The sequence below is a fragment of the Paramisgurnus dabryanus genome, chromosome 2 (assembly GCF_030506205.2).
Source record: "Paramisgurnus dabryanus chromosome 2, PD_genome_1.1, whole genome shotgun sequence".
Classification (NCBI taxonomy): Eukaryota; Metazoa; Chordata; class Actinopteri; order Cypriniformes; family Cobitidae; genus Paramisgurnus; species Paramisgurnus dabryanus.
Genome location: NC_133338.1, coordinates 15,327,333 through 15,348,867, shown reverse-complemented (window position 1 = coordinate 15,348,867; position 21,535 = coordinate 15,327,333). Strand labels below are relative to the sequence as shown.

Sequence of the window (21,535 nt, the reverse complement as noted above, 5' to 3'; positions counted from 1 at the left end):
TACAACCGTAGTTTCATTCTCAGCTTAAAATGTAACGGTTGCTTTTCTGTAATAATAATAATCCTCTATGACGTATGCGGTCAACAAATACGTTTTCCGGAAGACGCACCCGAAATCCTGGCCAGGACGCGTCTGGGAAGAATGGCACATATGGTCACCCTACTGTAGAACAGTTTGTCCATTTAGGGCTACTGTAATAACATGACGGCGACTTCTATGTAATGAGACCCGCGGTGTATGTAGATAAAAACGTCTCATTCTTATACACCAATAATAAAATAGTTATAGTATATGCATATCTGTCAAGAGATCCTTCTAAGAGTACCACATTGCACATTTAATATGCTTTGACATGTGAAACACTGCCGTGAGAATTCTCATAGTCTTTATTTTTTCAATGCTTGCACTTAATTTGTTGTACAGTGCGTCGTGAATGTGTTAGCATTTAGCCTAGCCCCATTCATTCCTTAGGATCCAAACAGGGATGAATTTAAAAGCCACCAAACACTTCCATGTTTTCCATATTTAAAGACTTGAGTAGTTACACAAGTAAGTATGGTGACAAAAAATAAATAAATTTTTAAGCGGATAAATAAAAAAGTACTATTTTGTATGGTGGAATAGCACTTAGTTTGCAGCATTTCAACCTCGATGCGCAGTAACATCATCACTCCTGAGAACTCCCCCCTCTCCCTAAAATTTCTGAAGTCAGGAGTGATGATGTTACTGATGATGTAACAGTCTTTAAATAGGGAAAACATGGAAGTGTTTGGTGGCTTCTAATTTCATCCCGGTTTGGATCCTAAGGAATGAATGGGGCTAGGCTAAATGCTAAAACATTCACAATGTGCTTTACAAAGATTAAGTGCACGCATTGAAAAAAGATAAGTATGTATTCATTTGTCTAAGTTGAGGTAAGAACATAGTAAAATATTGAAAAATGGTGGTGTTTTCCTTGAAGTATTTTTAAGTTTTCTAATTTACATCAACAAAGTGATTATCTGTTTACTGTTTTTTTGCTTGTGGTCTGATGAGGAACAGTGAAATTTAGTTCTTTGTTTAGTCTCTTACAATAAAAAAATGCAACATAAAGTTAAAACAACTTGGTTAAGTCAATTCATCCTACTTTTTAAGTTTTAAGTTTCTTCAGAATCATTGCTGTGAACATTTCAAGTACCTTTATTTTTAAGACAATGACACAACAGGGCCATATGACTGACAATTTTTTTTAAAATAAATCAAAATAATGTCCAAAAACGTCGCATTTAGCTGGAAATAACATCATTATCTACAAAATGATGGGAAGTTAATAATATCACCTTAAATTTAGCGCCTATTGAATAATAAACTAAATGTATAACGTTAATAGCCATTATAAATGGTATATTCTTATTTTTATTATTTCTCAACAAGGTTAAGATGAGCAAAAAATCTTTTGAAAGTCAAGCACATTCATTAGGTGGTTAAGAGAACTGTATGTTGTATCTTATTCATGAAAAGCGGCATATACATCTTTTATGTAGTTTAATTACTTTGTATTTAGTTGAGAGAGAGAGAGAGAGAGAGAGAGAGAGAGAGAGAGAGAGAGAGAGAGAGAGAGAGAGAGAGAGAGAGAGAGAGAGAGAGAGAGAGATTGTGTGGTCAGATCAGATGGCAGTTGCTATTCCAGAAGCGGTGTCCATGTAGGGCAGCAACTATAAACTACCAGAGAGAAGAGAGTTCACATAGGTCTCTCGATGGATTTCTATCTGTGTTAATATGTATAGATGTGTTTATATTCGGGTGTTTTCAAATCTTTGATGTTTATGTATACTGTATATAGCGGTTATAAATCAGACTGCTTCTGGATAATATTTTGTTTATGGTTTTATATGTATATGATGATATCATGGTGTTCTTTAAACTATATGCGAAAAACACTATATTGCTACCTACATATGATACCATCAATATGGTGGTGTGTGATGTTAAGTTGATATTTGAAGGGTAAGCTGTACAGAGGAACTAAAACTGTATATATAGTGAGAATATGAGGCATCCAGTCTTATAATACACACCATCCATCTGGCCAACTCATTACTGAAGAGCCAATTTAAGATACAGTACTTTACAGCTAGCTGTAATTCAGAAGCAGCGCTACATTTCCCCTGTGAGATCATCAGAATCCACAAAAATGTTTAAAAGATGTAATTGATTTAGTTTAGTACATGAGCTTTCCAAAAGATATAAATACTTTGTTTGTGCTATTTGCATCTTAACTCACTGCATTGTTAAACGGAGGATGCTATAAATGAAGTTACCATGGTAACAGTATGTGAGAAAGATGGATTCATGAAGACGGAATTTATTTGTATGGCGAGACTCTTTCGTTAATAAACTTATACACTCACTTTGCAGATGTGCAGTGATGGGTCCACTTGTTTCCTAAGAGGTTTTTAGTCTCACTTCTGTGAACACATTAATGAGCGCTGCCATGTTTGATAAATGTTGAAATGTGAGATGTCAGGTCCTTGCATGCTTTGAGTGAGTGTGTGTGTGTGTGTGTTGGGTGACAGAAAGGTTGCTGGTGTGTCATTCCTTTAGAATGATTTCAGATTTTCCAGACTGCATTTCACCATTTACCTTTATTCAATAAATCGTCAAAGAAAAGATTTACTGAAGTTTTATTTTTTTAAGAGCTTAGTTTTGTTCCGCCCCGTGGAGACATTCTGAATGTGCTGAGTTTTGAATATGTCTAACATTTAAATTGAACAACTTTGTTTTAATGTTAATATTGTGTAGGACAATATTAAAAAATTGTTCACTGTCAAAAAAATGGTCCTAAGCTGTCACTAGGGCAGCACCCTTTAAAAGGTCTTAATTTGTACCATTTAGGTACAGATATGTATCAATATGGCAACAGTTTTTCTGTTTGAGGTAAACATCCATCGGTAGCAATATTTACCTTTGAAGTACTAATATTAACCCATGAGGTACTAATATTTATCTATGAGGTAAACATATTTTCCTTTAAGGTACAAATACTATTTGGTACTAATATTTACCCATGAGGTACTAATATTTACCTACAAGGTACCAATATTTACCTTTCAGATACTAATATACCTTTGAGGTGCTAATATGCACTCTTTGTTACCAATATGAGCTATTTACTTTTGAGGTACTAATATTTACCAATGATGTACTAATATGTTCATTAAAGGTACCAATATGTATATTAAAGGTACTAATTTTAACCTATTATGTACAAATATTTATCTTTGATGTACTAATATTTACCTTTAAGTAACTAATATGCACTCTTTGGTAGCAATATGTACTTTTGAGGTACTAATATTTACCTTTGAGGTTCAAATATTTACCTTTGGGGTACAAATATGCACTCTTTAGTACAAACATGTACCTTTAAGGTACCAATAGTTACCTTTGTGGAACTAATACGCACTCTTTGGTACCAATATGTACCTCTGAGGTACTAATATGCACTCTTTGGTACCAAAATGTACCTTTGAGGTACTAATATGTACCTTTGAGGCACTAATATGCACTCTTTAGTAGAAATATGTACCTTTGAGGTACCAATATTAATCTTTGACGAACCAATATGCACTCGTTGGTACCAATATTTACCTTTGAGGTCCTAATATGCACTCTTTAGTACAAATTTGTATCTTTCAGGTGCCAATATGTACCTCTGAGGTTCTAATATGCACTCTTTGGTACCAATATGTACCTCTGAGTTACTAATAGGCACTCTTTGGTACCAATATGTATCTCTGAGGTACTAATATGCACTGTTTGGTACCAATATGCAGAGGCGCGGGAAGATATTTTCGGTAGGGGGTGCGGGGGGTTATAGAATAGAGTTATAGAATTCTAATGGTGTTCACAAGCTCTGTATTCTGCAGACCACTCTACCTATGTCTTCTTTTAAAAAAATCACTCGCCCCTCCCATCCATAAAGTAGCCTACAGCTGAGCTGACGGGGCATACAAACTATATAGCCTATTGCAACATAGTTGAGATTCTCTGCCCAGGACGTTATTTTCCGCTACTATCCTCGGGCCGGCCGATATAAGCATATTTTGAATCATTACTTTATTAGCCCAATTGGGGAGAAAGCTATGCCATAATCAGAAATATTATGACTATATTTAGGCCAAAGTAACAAATGTCTCCAAAAAGTTACACAAATTACAAAATGATTTGTAAAAGTTACAAAATGCAACGCGAGTCAGGTGCGGAGTCTCCTCTGGCACGCATCACGCACCGGGCATGCTGTGCGGTATGGTGAAGCTTAAGTGCAACATGGAGTTTGAAGATGTAAAGAAAAAAGAAAAACAGGAGAATTAACTTTGAGCAAGTTTGGAGGAAAGTCGGAGGTATGAAACCAGTTTATGTACACATATGCATTCTCACTGGTCCCAGTAGTACGCCTTTTTGTTGTCCTTTGGTTAAGTTTTTAATATTTCTAAACTCTAACATAATAACTTTATTGACATTACTCGAGTTAAGGCGATTATAGTGGTCCTTTCAATTCACGGGTTTCATTTAATTCTATTTTACACGTAAATGTAATATTTGTGTCTTTACGTTTTGTTTCACTTTGCCATGCCTCCTGCGGTGTAAATATAAGATATTTTTCGACTTTAAAATTCCAAAATCATGTCCTAAATTGTCGGAATATATTCCAAATGAATTCATTTGAATTTATAGACGTTTAACATTAAAATCGATGCATGGGAATAATTTATATAATTTTTTTTGAAATACCTTTTAAATGTCGCATGCATGTTCCTTATTGTACATATATAATTTAGTTCCTTTTACGTCGTTTTAATAATTTAATTCAACCGTTTATACTTTCATTCAATAAAGCACATGTTCTGTAACATTTACAAGTGCGTTAAACACCGCAAAACAATTTGGCTATATTTTTAAATATTTTTGAAAAGATGACGAACTAGAAAATCGTTTACTGAACCTAGCTTAGCTTGGACGCATTTTTCCATCGGAATATGTTTAAAATATCAAAATGGGCCAACATATTTTGATTAAAATATATTCTAAAACCATGCTAAATTATTTTAAGAGTAGTAGACCTTCTAATATAGGCCAACCACACTCCACAGTTCATTCTTGTTCGTTTTATATGTGTTATTGTTGCATGCACTTTTTACGCATGCAAACTAAAATGCTATTTATATAGTGCGACCATTGTAAATCAATGCGAATCACTGTAAAAATGTATTAGCAATACATAACTTAATAACTAGTCCTCGGGAATTTTGCGTTGTGTGATTGAAAAAATCCAAAATTCTCTTTTGAGACATTGCGAAGCTGATAGATAAACTCATTCGGCGTTCAGTATGTGGCTGTGAGTGTGCGCGTGCTTGTGTGTTATGCTTATGCCTATTACAGCATATCGGCTGAATGCAATCACGTCGTCAAGACAGAATCTGATAGAATCTGGCTAATACACACTGAAATAAATTAAATCATATTAAAATTACTAAAATTATCCCTCTCTTCATCACACACCCAACATGGCATACAAAATGTCTTTGTACAGAAACAAACCAAAATCAAGAGATATTTATGAGATATAAATTTACCGTCATCGCAGTTTTAAATCTCTGCCACCAGGGGGTGCTGCAGCACCCCCAGCACCCCCACTTCCCGCGCCCCTGCCAATATGTACCTCTGAGGTACTAATATGCACTCTTTGGTACCAATATGTACCTCTAAGGTTTTAATAGGCACTGTTCTTTGGTACAAATATGTACTTTTAAGGTACAAATATTTATATTTGTGGAACCAATATGCACTCTTTGGTATCAAAATTGACCTTTGAGGTACTAATACCTTTGATGTACTAATATGCACTCTTAAGTACAAATATGTATCTTTGAGGTCCCAATATGTGCCTCTGAGGTACTAATATGCACTCTTTGGTACCAATATGTACCTCTGAGGTTTTAATAGGCACTCTTTAGTACAAATATTTGATGTACCAATATTTACATTTGAAGAACCAATATGCACTTTTTGGCACCAATATTTAACTTTGAGGTACTAATATATACCTTTGATGTACTAATATGCACTCTTAAGTACAAATATGTATCTTTGAGGTCCCAATATGTACCTCTGAGGTAGTAATATGCACTCTTTGGTATCAATATGTACCTCTGTGGTTCTAATATGCACTCTTTGGTACAAATATGTAGCTTTGAGGTACTAAGATTTACCTACAAGTTACTGATATTTACCTATGAGGTTCTAATATGCACTCTTTGGTATTAGTATTAACATTTGATGTACTAAACCTTTGAGGGTACTAGTATTTAAGTTTGGAGTACTCATATGCACTTTTTGCGATGTTGCATTCAAAATTGCAAGTGATTCATGCTCTGTTCATTCTTTTTGCTTTGACAACATTCACCTTCATCAAGTAAATGAGAGGCAGATCAAGTAGGAAAATGAACGGCAGCCATCCAGACAGATGACAAGCTATTAATACAGCCATAGACTACTTTATGGACCCACTATCACCAGTAGCTTTTCCTAACTTACTGCTATCATGCTTTAGTGAGGTGATAATTCACTAGCATACCCAGGGGTGTAGTTTTCGAGGGGATGCGGGAGACAATAATCAAACTAGAAATTACAACACACCAATATTTATACAGTATTAATAGCATATGTACAAATGACACTTCAACCCCCTCCCATGTTCAAACCAAATCTACACCCTTGGGAATACCTACCTCATGCACGTGCAATTGTGTGTATTTGGCTTGACCTGTGCACTGCATTTGTACAACATTTCTTTATTCACCAATGTTATTTACTGTGTAGCACAAGTGAATTATAAAGATTTTTTGTGAAAATACCCTTACAGCTCAGCTCTATAAACAGGTGCACCACACAATGTTTTCTCAGTTATTTATTTCAGTTTTTGTTTACACTTTATTTTACAGTGTTATACATTTAAGTACTGAGTAATAATGATTAACAACATGTACTTACTATAGCAGGGGTGGGCATTCCTGGTCCTGGAGGGCCACAGTCCTGCAAAGTTTAGCTCCAACCCTATGCAAATACACCTGAAAAATCAAATCAAAGTCTTTTGTGTCCGGAGCCAAACTCTACAGGACTGTGGCCTTGCAGGACCAGGAATGCCCAGCATTGTACTATAGGGTTGCGGTTAGGGTTCTTTCTGTGGTCGAATATTTTCATGTAATGGCCAGTCATTTGTATATTTCTTTGTGTTTCTAAAAGTAGCTGCATAATAAATAAGGTCATGTACAGTCCCGCAGTCCAAAGTTAGCAGTCAAAATTGCTAACCGTCTGATGCATATGGCACAAAAACTGGAAATTATTGATCAAGTAAAATAATAATATATTATTAAAAATAATAATTTAAGGTAACTTCATGTCACTGATCACACACTATCAACCATGACAGAAATCATAGAAGTTGTTGTTTTCTCAGTGTTTGACAGGAATCTTGGTAATATGGTTAAGATATCCTGATAACTCATAACTAACCTTTGCTGCCTCTTCAAAGACTGATATAAAAACGATGTGTTATTAGTTTACAAATAAATGTGACTTGAGATAATGTGTGTTTTCATGCATGCATCATATTTTAAATAGAAAGTGGTCTGACTGGTTATGACTGCAGTGTTTATAGCACTTTGCATGCACATTTTGTAACGGGTAGCAAACTGATATTGCTAATCATTTACTTAAAAGAGCTCTGGTTATGCTGTTGTATTAAAAGCACAGATGATACACATTTACTTGAGTTTTTGAACTGAATGTTTTGAATTTAAGGAAACATAAATGAGCACTTTCTATACTGAATGTCTATTTATTTGAGCTAAAAATCACAATGCGTTATTTACCACCTATGTTGGGTTGTTTCAACCTAAAATGCTGAGTTGTTTTAACCCATTGTTGAGTAAAATATAAACGTTTTCTTTGTTAATTAAAACCAAGAACTGGGTTTCTTGCTTTTTAACCTAACACTCGGTTAAAAATTACCTAGCATTTTTAGGGTGCATCTAAAATTGCAGTGCATAGATTTTACCGTCAACATCTACCAGTACTGATGAATATTCCTATATCTTAGTGGTAAAGCATTGTGTTAGCAACACAAAAGGTTTTGGGTTCAATCCTAGGTAACTCAAATGCTGAAAAACTTTATACATTGTAATTTCGCTTTAAAGTCGAAAAAGTTTTAAGTTTAGATTAAAGCGTCTGTCAAATGCATTAATTGAAATGTAAGTACAGACAGCTTGACACTTTTATCCAAAACAACTTATTTTGCATTCAAACTATACATTTCAGTATTTCTGTAAATCTATGACCTTATGCGCAGCTAATGCAATCCTTTAGCAAATGAGCTACAGATAATACAGTAAATATAAATGTATAACTGTACATTCTTTACAGTATATACATTATTATATTATGTTACTGTATTTAATTGTGCAAATACAGTTTTGTTGTTTATATTTTAAACTTTTCTCTCTTCCTGAAACACAAACCACCTAAAATAGTAGTGCAATTCTCACCCCAACGGTTGGTCATAATTTGGTTTAAAAGGTCACCTATTAAAGGGCTTCCCCAGACGACCGCTGGGGTTTGGAGATGGCAGGCATATCCTCTCATGCTGATAGTGCATTACCTCACTTTTAAAGATTATCCACCACAAGAACACACATATGCTGGTAACAGGTGGACACTGTGAAATGAATTGACTTAACAGAGTGGAAGTGGCAGCTGCGGTTATTTAAAGGCTCAGTGTTACATTATTGGTTGGTCATTCGTGTTTGTTTATTTTGTTTTATTACTTGTTTTGTTTGTAAGGGGTGTTCTCGTACTTTAATATTCTCCAAAACCAATCTTTTGATATTAAAGACAGGGTTCAGAAACAGTCGACGTCTTCGCTCTTTCTCTGCCTGTTGTGTCTCTTACTTTTCTCCTTAGGAATCTCTCTCGGCTGTGTCTCGGGTTTCCTGTGACATCCAGATTTAGATACTCTCACCCCCTCCCCGCTCTTCCCCTTTTTAACCTTTCCACTGCTTCTGTTTAATCCTCTCTCAGTATCTCTGTCTAAACATCTCCTCTAAGGCTTATGTTTCCACATAAATTTAAATGTACCACTTTCACCAGATCCAAAAACCCTTTCGTCCTTGCGTAATTAAAAAACATTTGAACTTCTTTTGGTTCTTTGGAGAACTATTTATATAGTGTTGCTTAAACTACTTTTTAACTTAAAATAATTATTTAGACAACACTGTTTCTCTCTTCTCTACAGTAGAGATCATCTCTGTAATTTCAGCAGTCTAAATTTAGGTTTGTCTCTCTGTGCTGTTGGCTGCCCACCCACTCAGCCCTACAGAGACCCCTGACTTCCAACATTACACCTCCTCCATATAATCTCCTTTTGAACTCTGTTTTGCCGTTTTCAATTTCTTGATCTCTCTTATTCTTTATGTGTTTATTCGGAATATTAGTTACTGGTACTTGTCCGTCTCTTCAGTTTTCACATTAGGAGCTTCTACATTTCACTGCGTTTAGCACCTCTACTTTCTTTTATGTGTCCTTCACCTGCTGTGAGCGTACTTAAAGTCCACTTGCACCCATTCAGATCAATTTGTTTTACCCGTGACATGTCATTGGCACTCAGTTTGTTTTCTTTGTTTTGTCTCATTTTCAAGAAACAGAGGATATGTACAAATGTACATGCTTGGAACACTGTATCCAGTATCTTAAAGAAAAACGACAAGCAAGGTTTTAAAATTAAATTGTATACATCACGGCAAAGTAATATCATTCTTAACTATCAGGAAATTATTGCATAAAATTTTTCTGATAATCGGAAATGCAAGAATCAAAGTCGATGAGAGATTAATTGTGCTTAAGCCTCACATCTTCATGCTAAATCCTACCAGAGGACTTTGTCCCTCGACAGGCAACAGACTCTCCGGCATTGCTCTTCACCATTCGTTTCCTCCTTGTTCACATTTCTTATATGTATTACTATTTTAAAGGATTGTAAGCGACCACCTGTGGCACCCGTGTCTACCCAGATGCATCAGTAGTGGATTACAGTGCAAAATGTGTTAGCGAGTGGGAAGTTGTTTAACTTAAATACTGGATGAGATTTGCAAATGGTGTCTAACTTCATTGTCAAAAAAGCTCTCTAGCTGTCACTTTCAAAAGAGTTCATATTAGTACCTCAAAGGTACATATTGGTACCAAATGTATACATATCTGTACCTAAAACGTAGCTAGGGACCATTTTATGTGACAGTGTACCTATACTTTTTCCCAAACAGTGCTTAATTTTAGGTTTGTCATTGGCTCAGAGAATGGGGTTTTGTGTTGTAGCATTTCATAAAATACTATGCAAATGTACTTAAGAAACTGTAAGGATGCTTCTTCCAAAGTCACCACAATTCAAACACCGGTGCATAGCCCTTGGGCACCCCAGTAAAAAGTGTGCGCATACGTTTTGTGCCCATATACAAATTGTGGCTATAAATACCCCTGATTAAGAATAACAGTTGATTTATTTTTTTCTCCGTAGACATTCACGGCATGGTGCAACTCTCATTTGCGTAAAGCGGGAACCCAGATCGAGAATATTGAAGAGGATTTCAGAAATGGCCTTAAACTTATGCTGCTGCTTGAGGTCATCTCAGGTAACTACAGTAAAACATCTAAGACACATCTTGACTGTAGTGATAGATTGATAAACTATGACATCAACAATTATAAAATTTAGATATTTGAGTAGACCCTTAAAGCATGTTATGCTACCCACCTGCTACAGGTTTGTAGAGTTTAATTTTAGAAAAAGATCAAAGGTCAATCAGTGGTGCATCTCCTCATCCTCAGCTGGTGTGATGCTCTTACCGTAAGCTTTCTTCAATGGCATCACCAGAAAGACTCATTTGATCAAACAACTATAAAAAGACAAGACATGTTCAATCCACCGAACTGGCACTAACCAGCCTGGAAAGTCTTGCTGCTTTTAGCAAGTAATATTTTATCTGTGTTAGTAAAGCAAGATTTCACACTTTAAATTTGTAAACCCTATAGGGTAATGTTCATATTGGCATAATTATGTTAGGCATTTGCAAAATTATATTTTTTGCTACTGGATTGCCTAAATCTGCCCACCAACCATTTTCTTTGACTTTTAATTTAATTTTTAGGATTTAATTCCCATAAAATTATAAAATATAGTACTTAATATATTTTTCCATAGCATCAACTATGTCTGGCTCTTTCTCTAAGGGTTTTTATCCCTAGGACTTTTCCCCTAAGGGGTTTTCTCCTAGTTTATTTCAACCCCTTGGGATGATTACAATAATAATATACAATTTAATAATATAATAATATATATACAATGTATATGAATACTATATATATCGCTCCTTTACAGAGACTTTAAGATGTTAACCCAAGTTTAAGTCAAGTGTGAACGCTTACATTTGTAGATCCACAGACTTTTTTTGTGGCACCCTCTGGAATAAAATGATTCTCATGTCTAAAAAGAGATACTGTGACTGAATGATTATACTGCAGTAACCTTGTATATCCTTGAACTGTACAGTTTTAAACCTGATCCCCATCCTGTAAGAACCATAAAAGCCTTTGATGATCAGCTGTGACAACACTCCCAGTGTAAAAGTCAGAAAAGATATGTGTGTGTGTGTGTGTGTGTGATCACAGATGAAACCACCTGTTGTCTGAATAACACCCTGTTGAATGCTAATGACACATTGTGACTTTTACGTACTGTAATTGCAGTAAAATAAATCATGTGTGACTTTTCTCAGAAGCATTATAATAATTATACAATAATACATTTACTATTCCAAAATGAAAAGATAATACAAAATCATTTTACAGCAGTAAGGTGTAAGTCTGTGTTAGTGACTGTTCTGAAATGTGACATTGTCTGTAAAAACCAGGCTGAAGTCTCAAAATCTAAATTTGAGATTAGGAGCATCAAAGCTTGATTATAAGCATTAATTTCACATTGATTTTAATCTTTGACATGGCCTTACTCAATAGTCAATATTAAAGATATTAAGGTTATATTTTCACAGAATGTTCTCTACATTATGTAAGATGATTTTATGTAAATAAATAAAAGACTTTAGCTGGGTTTTCACAAATTATTACAGCTTTGTTACTTCCAGTGCAGACAGAATCCATTGTGGGATTTGCTTTTGCAATCAGTGTGAAAATATCAGCTTAAAGGATTACTCCATTTTCATAAAAAATCCTAATAATTTTCTCACCCCCATGCCATCCAAGATGTTTATGTCTTTTTCTTCACTCAAAAAAAATTAAGTAAACACGTCGAAAGGTCAAACATAACATATATGAAACGCACAATTGCCCACCATTTTAAACAATAAACTGACACAAAGACATTAATATCCAACAACATCGGAACGGTCCTCTTTCTCCACATTTGTAAACACTGGAGCAGTAATACATAATATGTAAGGTTACGCTGGCGCATCACAAGAAAGACAAGAAATTGTGATTAAAAAGTACTTTTTTTTTTTTTACAAAAATTACGATTGTTTTGCTAGATAAGACCCTTATGCCTATGCCTTATTTATATTTATGCATTTGGCAGACGCATTTATCCAAAGCGGCAGTGAATTACAAACTATATTACAAGCAAAAAACTTCTTCTCGATTCAACAAAGGAAGATATAAACATCTTGGATAACGTGGGGATAGGTAAATTATACATTTAATATGAAAGCGGAATATTTAGTTTGAACAACCAACGACAGACAGGATAGGGCCAGAAGGAGTGTTCAAAGGTGACCTGAAATGGCAGACTTGTCCTTTAAATTTCATTAAAAGTTTAACGGCTAAATAGGTAATATAAGGGTAAGAAGGGTGTATTCACTTCAAGGTAGCTTCTAATGTTCAAAACTGATCGTCTGAGTCTGACTGTGTTCCTGTTTGACAGGTGAGAGGCTGCCCAAGCCCGACAAAGGAAAGATGCGTTTCCACAAGATTGCCAATGTCAACAAGGCTCTAGATTTCATCTGCAGTAAAGGAGTCAAACTGGTGTCCATTGGTGCTGAAGGTGTGTAAAGTGAAACACAAATCATGCAGTGTAAAAATGTTCAAGAATTTTTTTACAGTAAAAATGTTTTAACAATGTTGTTTTCAAGTTGATTAAAGCAGTCATAACAAAAGAAAATACTTTAAAAAGTGATTTGGGTAGGTACTTAAACATTGTATCTTAATTTTAATTAGTTTCTTCCAAGCTGTTGCAATATTGTTACAATTGCAGCATAAAGTCAAACACGCCTACCCTGTGTCCAAAATCGTGCATTGTGACAGTACACACTGAATTAAAATACCTACTTCTTAAATGTTAAAATGGTCAATCACATGACCCATATATTTGTTGACCTATGGTGTACTAACAACAACCATGAAAGTATTACTTACATACTGTTTTTTGCATACTGAGGCTTCGGACATAGCTACTACTTGTTTTGCATACTGATATTTGTATCTTCGATAGTATGGAAGTTAGGTAAATGTTAGCAATTTTATGTGTGATTGTCAGAGTGGTTACATTTTGTTTGTAGTAAATTTTTATTGCATTATGAATTTATTTAACATTGATTTTCAAATTTGACATAGCCTTGCTCACAGTAGTCACATATTTTTACAGAATGGTCTTTACATCATATAAAATGATTTTATAGAAAACAGTAAATCACACACAAGATTTAAGTTGGGTTTTTACCCAATTGGTCACATTTATCCACTGAGGGAACTATTAAAATACAATAGACAGTATTGATGTATTTACAGTTTGTCACTGAAACGTTTATGTATAGTGCTTGTATACTTCAAAATAAAGTTTTTTCAGCTTTTAAAATGTAACTAAATGTTTCCCTCTACCTCTGCAGAGATTGTTGATGGCAATGTGAAAATGACTCTTGGAATGATCTGGACCATCATTCTCCGTTTTGCTATTCAGGACATTTCTGTGGAAGGTACACACACGCGCATACAAACACATTATTATTAACAACCTGACCAGTCATGTTACTCATTAAACACTCATTAACACCTAAGCAGACTTCATTAATTTAAAGCAAATAGTAATTTTCAGTTGTGTGTTGGGTCACTCCTCAGAGACTTCTGCTAAAGAGGGTCTGTTGCTGTGGTGTCAGAGGAAGACCGCCCCCTACAGGAACGTTAATGTACAGAACTTCCACATCAGGTGAGAATGATTGAATTCCAGTGTGACCCACATTGTCTTTGTATACTGCAGATTTCTCTCTAATTTGCCTTAATTTCTCATCTGTATCTGCTTGTTTCTTCATCTCTTAGCTGGAAGGATGGCCTTGCTCTGTGTGCCCTCATCCACAGACACAGACCAGACCTTATCGACTACTCTAAACTCAGAAAGGTGCTTTTCACTCACTCTACTCATTCACACATTTCTGTTAACTGTTGTTGGCATCTACCCCAACGTTTTTTTCTCATCTCTTTGTTTGCTCTCTCACCCTGTTGTTCCTTACAGGACGACCCTATTGGAAACCTGAACACTGCCTTTGAGGTGGCAGAGAAGTACCTGGACATCCCTAAAATGCTTGACGCTGAAGGTGAGTGAAATGATAACACCTCAATACACTTTTGATTCTGAAAAACACATGTGCAGTCTGAAAGGGCGTTCAGTGCAAGCAAAGATATTGGATATAACAAGATTGAGAACTCCTATTGGGGACAGTGCAACACTTAATAGTCCCGCTTCCCAGAACCAATCATCAATTAATAAAAAACTGATTGTCTGTGGGGGCGGGGCTCTGTACAGAGTCACAAGGCACTTGTGCAGTAGCTAAAACAACCTTGAATAAATGTGTTTTTAATTCAAGTTTAAAAAACAAAAATTGATGTTGACCATTGATGTCAGGTTTAACTGTTGGTCAGAAATATGAGATTTTAGAGATATCTGTCTTTCCCCATTCAAGTACACTCAACAAAATTGGTGCTAAATAGCACTACAAGCTCATAATCATGGGGGAACCATTTTATTTTGAGTGCTGATATAGCACCACATATGGATCTACATAGCACAATATGGTTCTATACCGGCTTTACACAGGTACTAGATAGGTGCTATATGGCACTTAAAATGGTTCCAATATGAGTACGAGCTAGTGAACCACGGTGCTAAATAGCACTACAAGTGGTTCACTGGTTCGTAATCATAGGGAAACCATTTTAAGTGCCATATAGCACCTATGTAGCATCCTGTGTAGAAGCATATTGTGCTATGTAGAACCATTATTTGGTATATCACCCCATATGGTTCTTCATAGGTGCTTTATAGCACTAAAAATGGTTCCCCTATGAATATGAGTTTTTGGTAGTAAGCACAAATTTTTAAGATAGGACTTTAGTCTTGCATGACTGAAATAACTGTCTGGACATGGAGACAGACTATGGCGCAATTTTCCTAAAGGGACTTGATTCAACTTGATTTTCGTCTGATTTGCCTATCAGACATTGTTAACACCCCCAAGCCTGATGAGAAGGCCATCATGACTTACGTGTCCTGCTTTTATCATGCTTTCGCTGGTGCTGAACAGGTAAGAGTAGTCCACAATCAATTAATTTTAATTCAATTGCTCAGACAAATGTCTTTCAATGTAAAAACATAATCAGTTAAATAAATTTTGATTTGTACCGGACACACTCTAAGGAAGGCTGGATGGCCGAAATGCATCAGTGTGTAGTGATTTTTAGTCGTTTATTAATGTTTCTAAAGTAAGCCATGTTTGAATAAAGTTTTTATTTTATTTTTGGACCCGGAAGAAATGCCTTGGATCCTTATTTATTAGATTTTTGATTTGAGTTTAATGAACTCTCTTTCTCTTTTCTCCAGGCTGAAACTGCTGCTAACAGAATCTGTAAAGTTCTGGCCGTGAACCAGGAGAATGAAAGACTAATGGAGGAGTATGAGAAGCTGGCCAGTGAGGTGCTGAGCTCCTTCTTCTCTTCTGAACCCTGTAGCATCCTTTAGAAAGGAGTTTGTTCCAAATGCTAGTGAGTTTTCGCCAGTGAGACGTGGGCATCCTTTTTCATAGACAGCAATTGAAAAGGAACCTCTTTTTGTGAATCACAACAATCTCACATGAATAGACTCCCAGTTGCATTTTGCTAAGTTCAGGACTCAAATCTCTTATTTAATAGAGTGTAATTATATTTTTAATACATTTTAAGATAAAATAACTACTGGTTTGGTAGTGTATGGCTTGTTACCAGCTTAGCTAGGCTCTCCACCAGCAAAACACTGATCAACCATCATGATCAGTCTAGTAAGGCTGGTTGACCAAGGTTTCAAACCAGTATCACATGCTAGGTTCCATTTTAATAATATAGTATTATACAAAAAACCCTCTGTAGTGCAACGTCTCATACCCTATTGCTTTGTGATAAGGGACATTTTCTTTTATCTTGGTTGAACTTACTGGGATTGTCTTATTCAAATCAAGTCTAACCTTGCACTGGAAGCCAACTTTTGCCTATGCTCATTGGGCAGCTCACTACGGTTTGGAACAAAGCCTTTGTCTAAATTCATACTATTGTAGGAGGTTCAATCCATACCTTTATCTATACCTCCTCCATCCCTCTCTAGTTGTTGGAATGGATCCGTCGGACCATCCCATGGCTGGAAAACCGCGTGGCGGAGCAGACCATGCGTGCCATGCAGCAGAAGCTGGAGGATTTCCGGGACTACAGACGCGTTCACAAGCCTCCTCGTGTTCAAGAGAAATGCCAGCTGGAGATCAACTTCAACACCCTGCAGACCAAACTGCGTCTGAGCAACCGTCCCGCCTTCATGCCCTCTGAGGGGAAGATGGTATCGGTAAGAAAAAAACATTAATTTCCAAAGTTAAAAACTTGTTAATTCCAAAAAGTTGTACTCTTTTGCATCTTAAAAGCTAAAAAAAATTCATCCAAATCAAATCAATCAGTTCAAATACAATCCCAGTCTGATACAGACTGCATGTATTTTTGCAGGACATTGCGAATGCATGGAAAGGTCTTGAGCAAGTAGAGAAGGGTTACGAGGAATGGCTGCTCACTGAAATCCGTCGTCTGGAGAGACTTGATCATCTGGCTGAGAAGTTCAAGCAGAAATGTAACATGCATGAGTCTTGGACCTCAGGTACACGAGATTACATTTGCACGCTAAAACATAATACAAAACTTAAAGGTCTGTAAACTCTAGAGCAAAGTTCTTTGCTCATGGACAATCAGTTTTGGTCACATTACTTTTACATGTGTTATAAGATAATAAAATATTTGATGCAAACACAGAAATGTCTATCCACACATCTAACTTACAGCTACAATTTAAACACTATTGTTATTTGCGTAGGAATTTAAAAGCATTCACCCTTTCCCACTTTCTGATTTAATGAATTCTGTTTTCAGGAAAGGAGCACCTGCTGTCTCAGAAGGACTATGAGACGGCCTCTCTAATGGAGATCAGGGCTCTGATGAGAAAGCATGAAGCTTTCGAGAGTGACCTGGCCGCCCACCAGGACAGAGTTGAGCAGATTGCAGCTATCGCACAAGAGCTTAAGTAAGAGAGAGAGATTTAAATACAGTGACACAGCAGTTACAGTGTTTTTATTGCTGGATGTTGTGGTATTGTTGATCGTGTTCCCAATCAAACTAACTTGGAATGCTTGATCTCAGTCACTTGTTTTGAATATAGTACTGTCGCTTTGTCACCGCAAAACATTTATGGCCTTAAAGCAACACCAAAGAGTTTTTTTTTTACCTTAAAATAACGTTTCCAAAAAAGTTTCAGTGGTTCATCCACTCAAAACAGGGTGAATGGCACTTTCACATTCGCTTTGCAGCCCTTTATCGGCCAAAACCGCACTAAAGAAGTTTCCAACCGTCGGGTAGTGGTCCTGTAGTTCGAGTGAAAACTACAAAAACTTGCTTTACGGCAGACCTACAATCCAATCAGAGCCAGCTATGCTGCGGTATTTACGACAGTGGTAATGAACAATTACGCTTCTAACCTGTAGGGGGAGCAAAGAGCAATAACTCTTTAGTGTTGCTTTAAGAACGAAAAGGTTTAAAGGGACACTCCACTTTTTTTTAAACATGCTCATTTCCAGCTTCCTTATAGTTAAACATTTGATTTTTACAGTTTTGGAATCCATTTAGTCGATCTCCGGGTCTGGTGGTATTATTTTTAGCATAGCTTAGCATTATCCATTAAATCTGATTAGACCATTTAGCATCGCCCTCAAAAATAACCAAAGAGTTTCAATATCTGCCCCTTCTGTAGTTACATCGTGAACTAAGATCGATGACAAATTAAAAGTTGTGATTTTCTAGGCCGATATGGCTAGGAACTATACTCTCATTCTGGCGTAATAATCAGTGACTTTGCTGCCATAACATGGTAAAAAATCAAATGTTTCACTCTAGGGGAGCTGGAAAATTTGCATATTTTCAAAAAAAGTGGAATGTCCCTTTAAGGTTACACAAAGGAACTCTTTAGCATCAGTTAAAAAATATTTTTTTTATCATTCTAGTGAATTAGACTACCATGATGCTGCTACAGTGAACTCCCGCTGCCAAGGGATCTGTGACCAGTGGGACAACTTGGGAACTCTTACCCAGAAGAGAAGAGATGCTCTTGAGGTATAAGCAAAAATAAAATACACCGTTGTTACTATCTGGAATGACTATGGGTGAATTTTAAAATTACACAAACAATCATGAAAGTATTTAAAATAAAACACTATAAAAATTCTATCTATTAGTATAAAAAGCTGAAGAAAGTTAAAAGCTAAAAGAGTAATACATGTATATACATGTGATGTATGTTTCACTGCAGTGTTGGTAGTGATATGTTGTCTTTTCCTTCTGCAGCGTGTAGAGAAGCTTTGGGAGACTATTGATCAGCTATACCTCGAGTTTGCCAAGAGGGCGGCGCCCTTTAACAACTGGATGGATGGAGCTATGGAGGATCTGCAGGACATGTTTATTGTACACAGTATTGAGGAAATTCAGGTTTGTTATCATGATGTTTCATGCTATATTGATTTAGAAGGCTTAAAAAAAATTCATAGATCTTCACTTTTGCAAAACTTGCATTTATTATTTTGACGCAGCATTTTTGAGTGCAATCTGAGCACAAGATAAATGTAAGCTTTATCAGAGCATGAATAATAGTACAATTTTCACTTGAAAAAGTAAGTGATTTTGTTTTAATTTAAGATCATAAAGACAAATATTTATGTTCATAAGCACTGATAAATCAATAAGACCAGAGGCCTTATGTAAAAAAAGAGGCCTTAAAAATAAATAGGGCCAGTTTTGCCCTATTCACTTTTCCTCAAGTATTTGCTGTGTAAAGCTATAAATTTGCTCTTTTAAGTATTTAATGTATATTAACTCATATCGAATGGTCTCTTTTATATCTCACTCTATGCGTCTCTTTCAGAGTTTGATCACAGCTCATGATCAGTTCAAGGCCACCCTACCAGAAGCTGACAAGGAGCGTATGGCCATCATGGGCATCCAGAATGAGATCACGAAGATTGCTCAGACCTACGGCATCAAGCTGGTTGGAGTCAATCCATACACAGTCCTCAGCCCACAGGACATCACAAACAAATGGGAAGCAGTAAGTACAGCACAGAATAACTGGTGGAAAACATTTTACAATTAAAAGCAATGCACCATGAATGTTTGCGGCCATGTAATAGCTACCACTTCCCAGCAAGCAGCAGCCGTCATTTCACTGACTACTGTAGGTTAACTATAGACCCGATATGAGTAACCCACTTCTAGCCAAAATAACCTTAGTTTTTGACAAAATAACTTGTGAGAAGAAAAGTCAACAGTGATTTCAATGTGTTTAGTTTTATTTATGTTTTGGCTAGACATCCATAAAATCTTCACTCACAGCCCAAATTTTGCCTTGTTTTAGACGTCTGGGCTGAATTCGGATGGCTATAACAGCAGGGTGTCTGTCCCTGTATTAGATTTTAGTGCCGTTCTGTGGAAAGACTGCATAAAATGTCAGTAAAAATAATTGTTAGGCTCCTCTGAGCTGACTTTTCCATATGGTGGTGGCAGATGGTTGTAATGTTCTCCACTGTTTTTGTAATCGATTTTTAAACTACACGTACATCTTCCAAGACCAGAGGAAAGCCTAAACAGGCCTCATAAAGTAAACATGCTGATCTGGGATCGTTGTTGACATCTTAGATTCTAAAAGAATCGTAAATTCAGCTGGATAAATAGATTTCATCCAGTGAGATACTTTGCACATAAATAGTTTCTGTTGTTCTTATGTTTTATTGCTCCACCATCGCCCCCTGTAGGTGAAGCAGCTGGTTCCCTTGAGAGACCAGATGCTGCAGGAGGAGGTTGCCAGGCAACAGGCCAATGAGAGGCTGAGGCGATCATTTGCTGCTCAGGCCAACATCATCGGACCCTGGATTCAAACTAAGATGGAGGTGGGCCAAATAGAAAACTAAGATTTTGGGTGTATTGTTACCTGTACAGAAAAATGTAAATTAAAATATGAGACAAAGAAGAAATAAAACAAAGGTTTTTAATTAGTGTCTTTAATTAGTCTTTTTAATGATCACTTTCCTGTTGGCAGGAGATCGGCCATGTGTCTGTGGACATTACCGGCTCTCTGGAGGAACAGATGAATAACCTAAAGCAATATGAGCAGAACATTATTAACTACAAGTCTAATATTGACAAACTGGAGGGAGACCACCAGCTTATCCAGGAGGCGCTGATCTTTGACAACAAACACACTAACTACACTATGGAGGTATTCATGGACACATGAAAATTATTTCATGAAAGCATCAATCGTTATTCGAAACTACTGTATTGCAAACTTATAGTATACTAAGACATAGTGTTACAAAGTAAAAATCAAAATATCCTCTTTTCAAGGATAAAACAATGAAACAAACAAAAAATATATTGTACTGTCTTAAGGGCCAAGTCTGAATAATGTTATTCAGTATTGTGTTGAATATATGGTTTATATATAATTAGAATAATTGTTGTAAATATATTTTAATAACGCCTAATGTAAAGATCAAGGCCACTTTACCAAGGTTCAAATAATAAAAAACGTAAAAAAAAATATTATCAAACAAAGTAGTGTGACGCTTGTTATCCAAGCTTTAACACTGTGAACGTTAATATCACTTTCTGGCTTTCCCGATGCCTTACAAATCCTTTTCTTTCCGTCTCATCTGCCATTCACTCCCTCCAGCACATCCGCGTGGGCTGGGAGCAACTGCTCACCACCATCGCACGTACCATCAACGAGATAGAGAACCAAATCCTGACCCGTGACGCCAAAGGCATCAGCCAGGAGCAGCTCAACGAGTTCAGAGCCTCTTTCAACCACTTTGACAGGGTCAGTATGTCAGAAAAA

General features: G+C 36.3%; 1 protein-coding gene across 1 annotated transcript in view; it reads left to right on the top strand.

Moving 5' to 3' along the window:
- The window catches only part of actn3b (actinin alpha 3b), a 38,115-nt gene that overhangs the window by 13,895 nt on the left and 2,685 nt on the right, over window positions 1-21,535 (top strand). Inside the window, exons 2-18 of the mRNA XM_065294374.2 lie at window positions 10,607-10,721; window positions 13,025-13,144; window positions 13,986-14,072; window positions 14,215-14,302; window positions 14,413-14,491; window positions 14,606-14,687; window positions 15,589-15,674; window positions 15,971-16,063; window positions 16,724-16,954; window positions 17,110-17,257; window positions 17,527-17,677; window positions 18,651-18,759; window positions 18,991-19,131; window positions 19,565-19,747; window positions 20,451-20,585; window positions 20,735-20,914; window positions 21,371-21,517. Of these exons, the coding sequence (XP_065150446.1) occupies window positions 10,607-10,721; window positions 13,025-13,144; window positions 13,986-14,072; window positions 14,215-14,302; window positions 14,413-14,491; window positions 14,606-14,687; window positions 15,589-15,674; window positions 15,971-16,063; window positions 16,724-16,954; window positions 17,110-17,257; window positions 17,527-17,677; window positions 18,651-18,759; window positions 18,991-19,131; window positions 19,565-19,747; window positions 20,451-20,585; window positions 20,735-20,914; window positions 21,371-21,517 (2,175 nt within the window). The remainder of the gene's footprint in view (window positions 1-10,606; window positions 10,722-13,024; window positions 13,145-13,985; window positions 14,073-14,214; window positions 14,303-14,412; window positions 14,492-14,605; window positions 14,688-15,588; window positions 15,675-15,970; window positions 16,064-16,723; window positions 16,955-17,109; window positions 17,258-17,526; window positions 17,678-18,650; window positions 18,760-18,990; window positions 19,132-19,564; window positions 19,748-20,450; window positions 20,586-20,734; window positions 20,915-21,370; window positions 21,518-21,535) is intronic.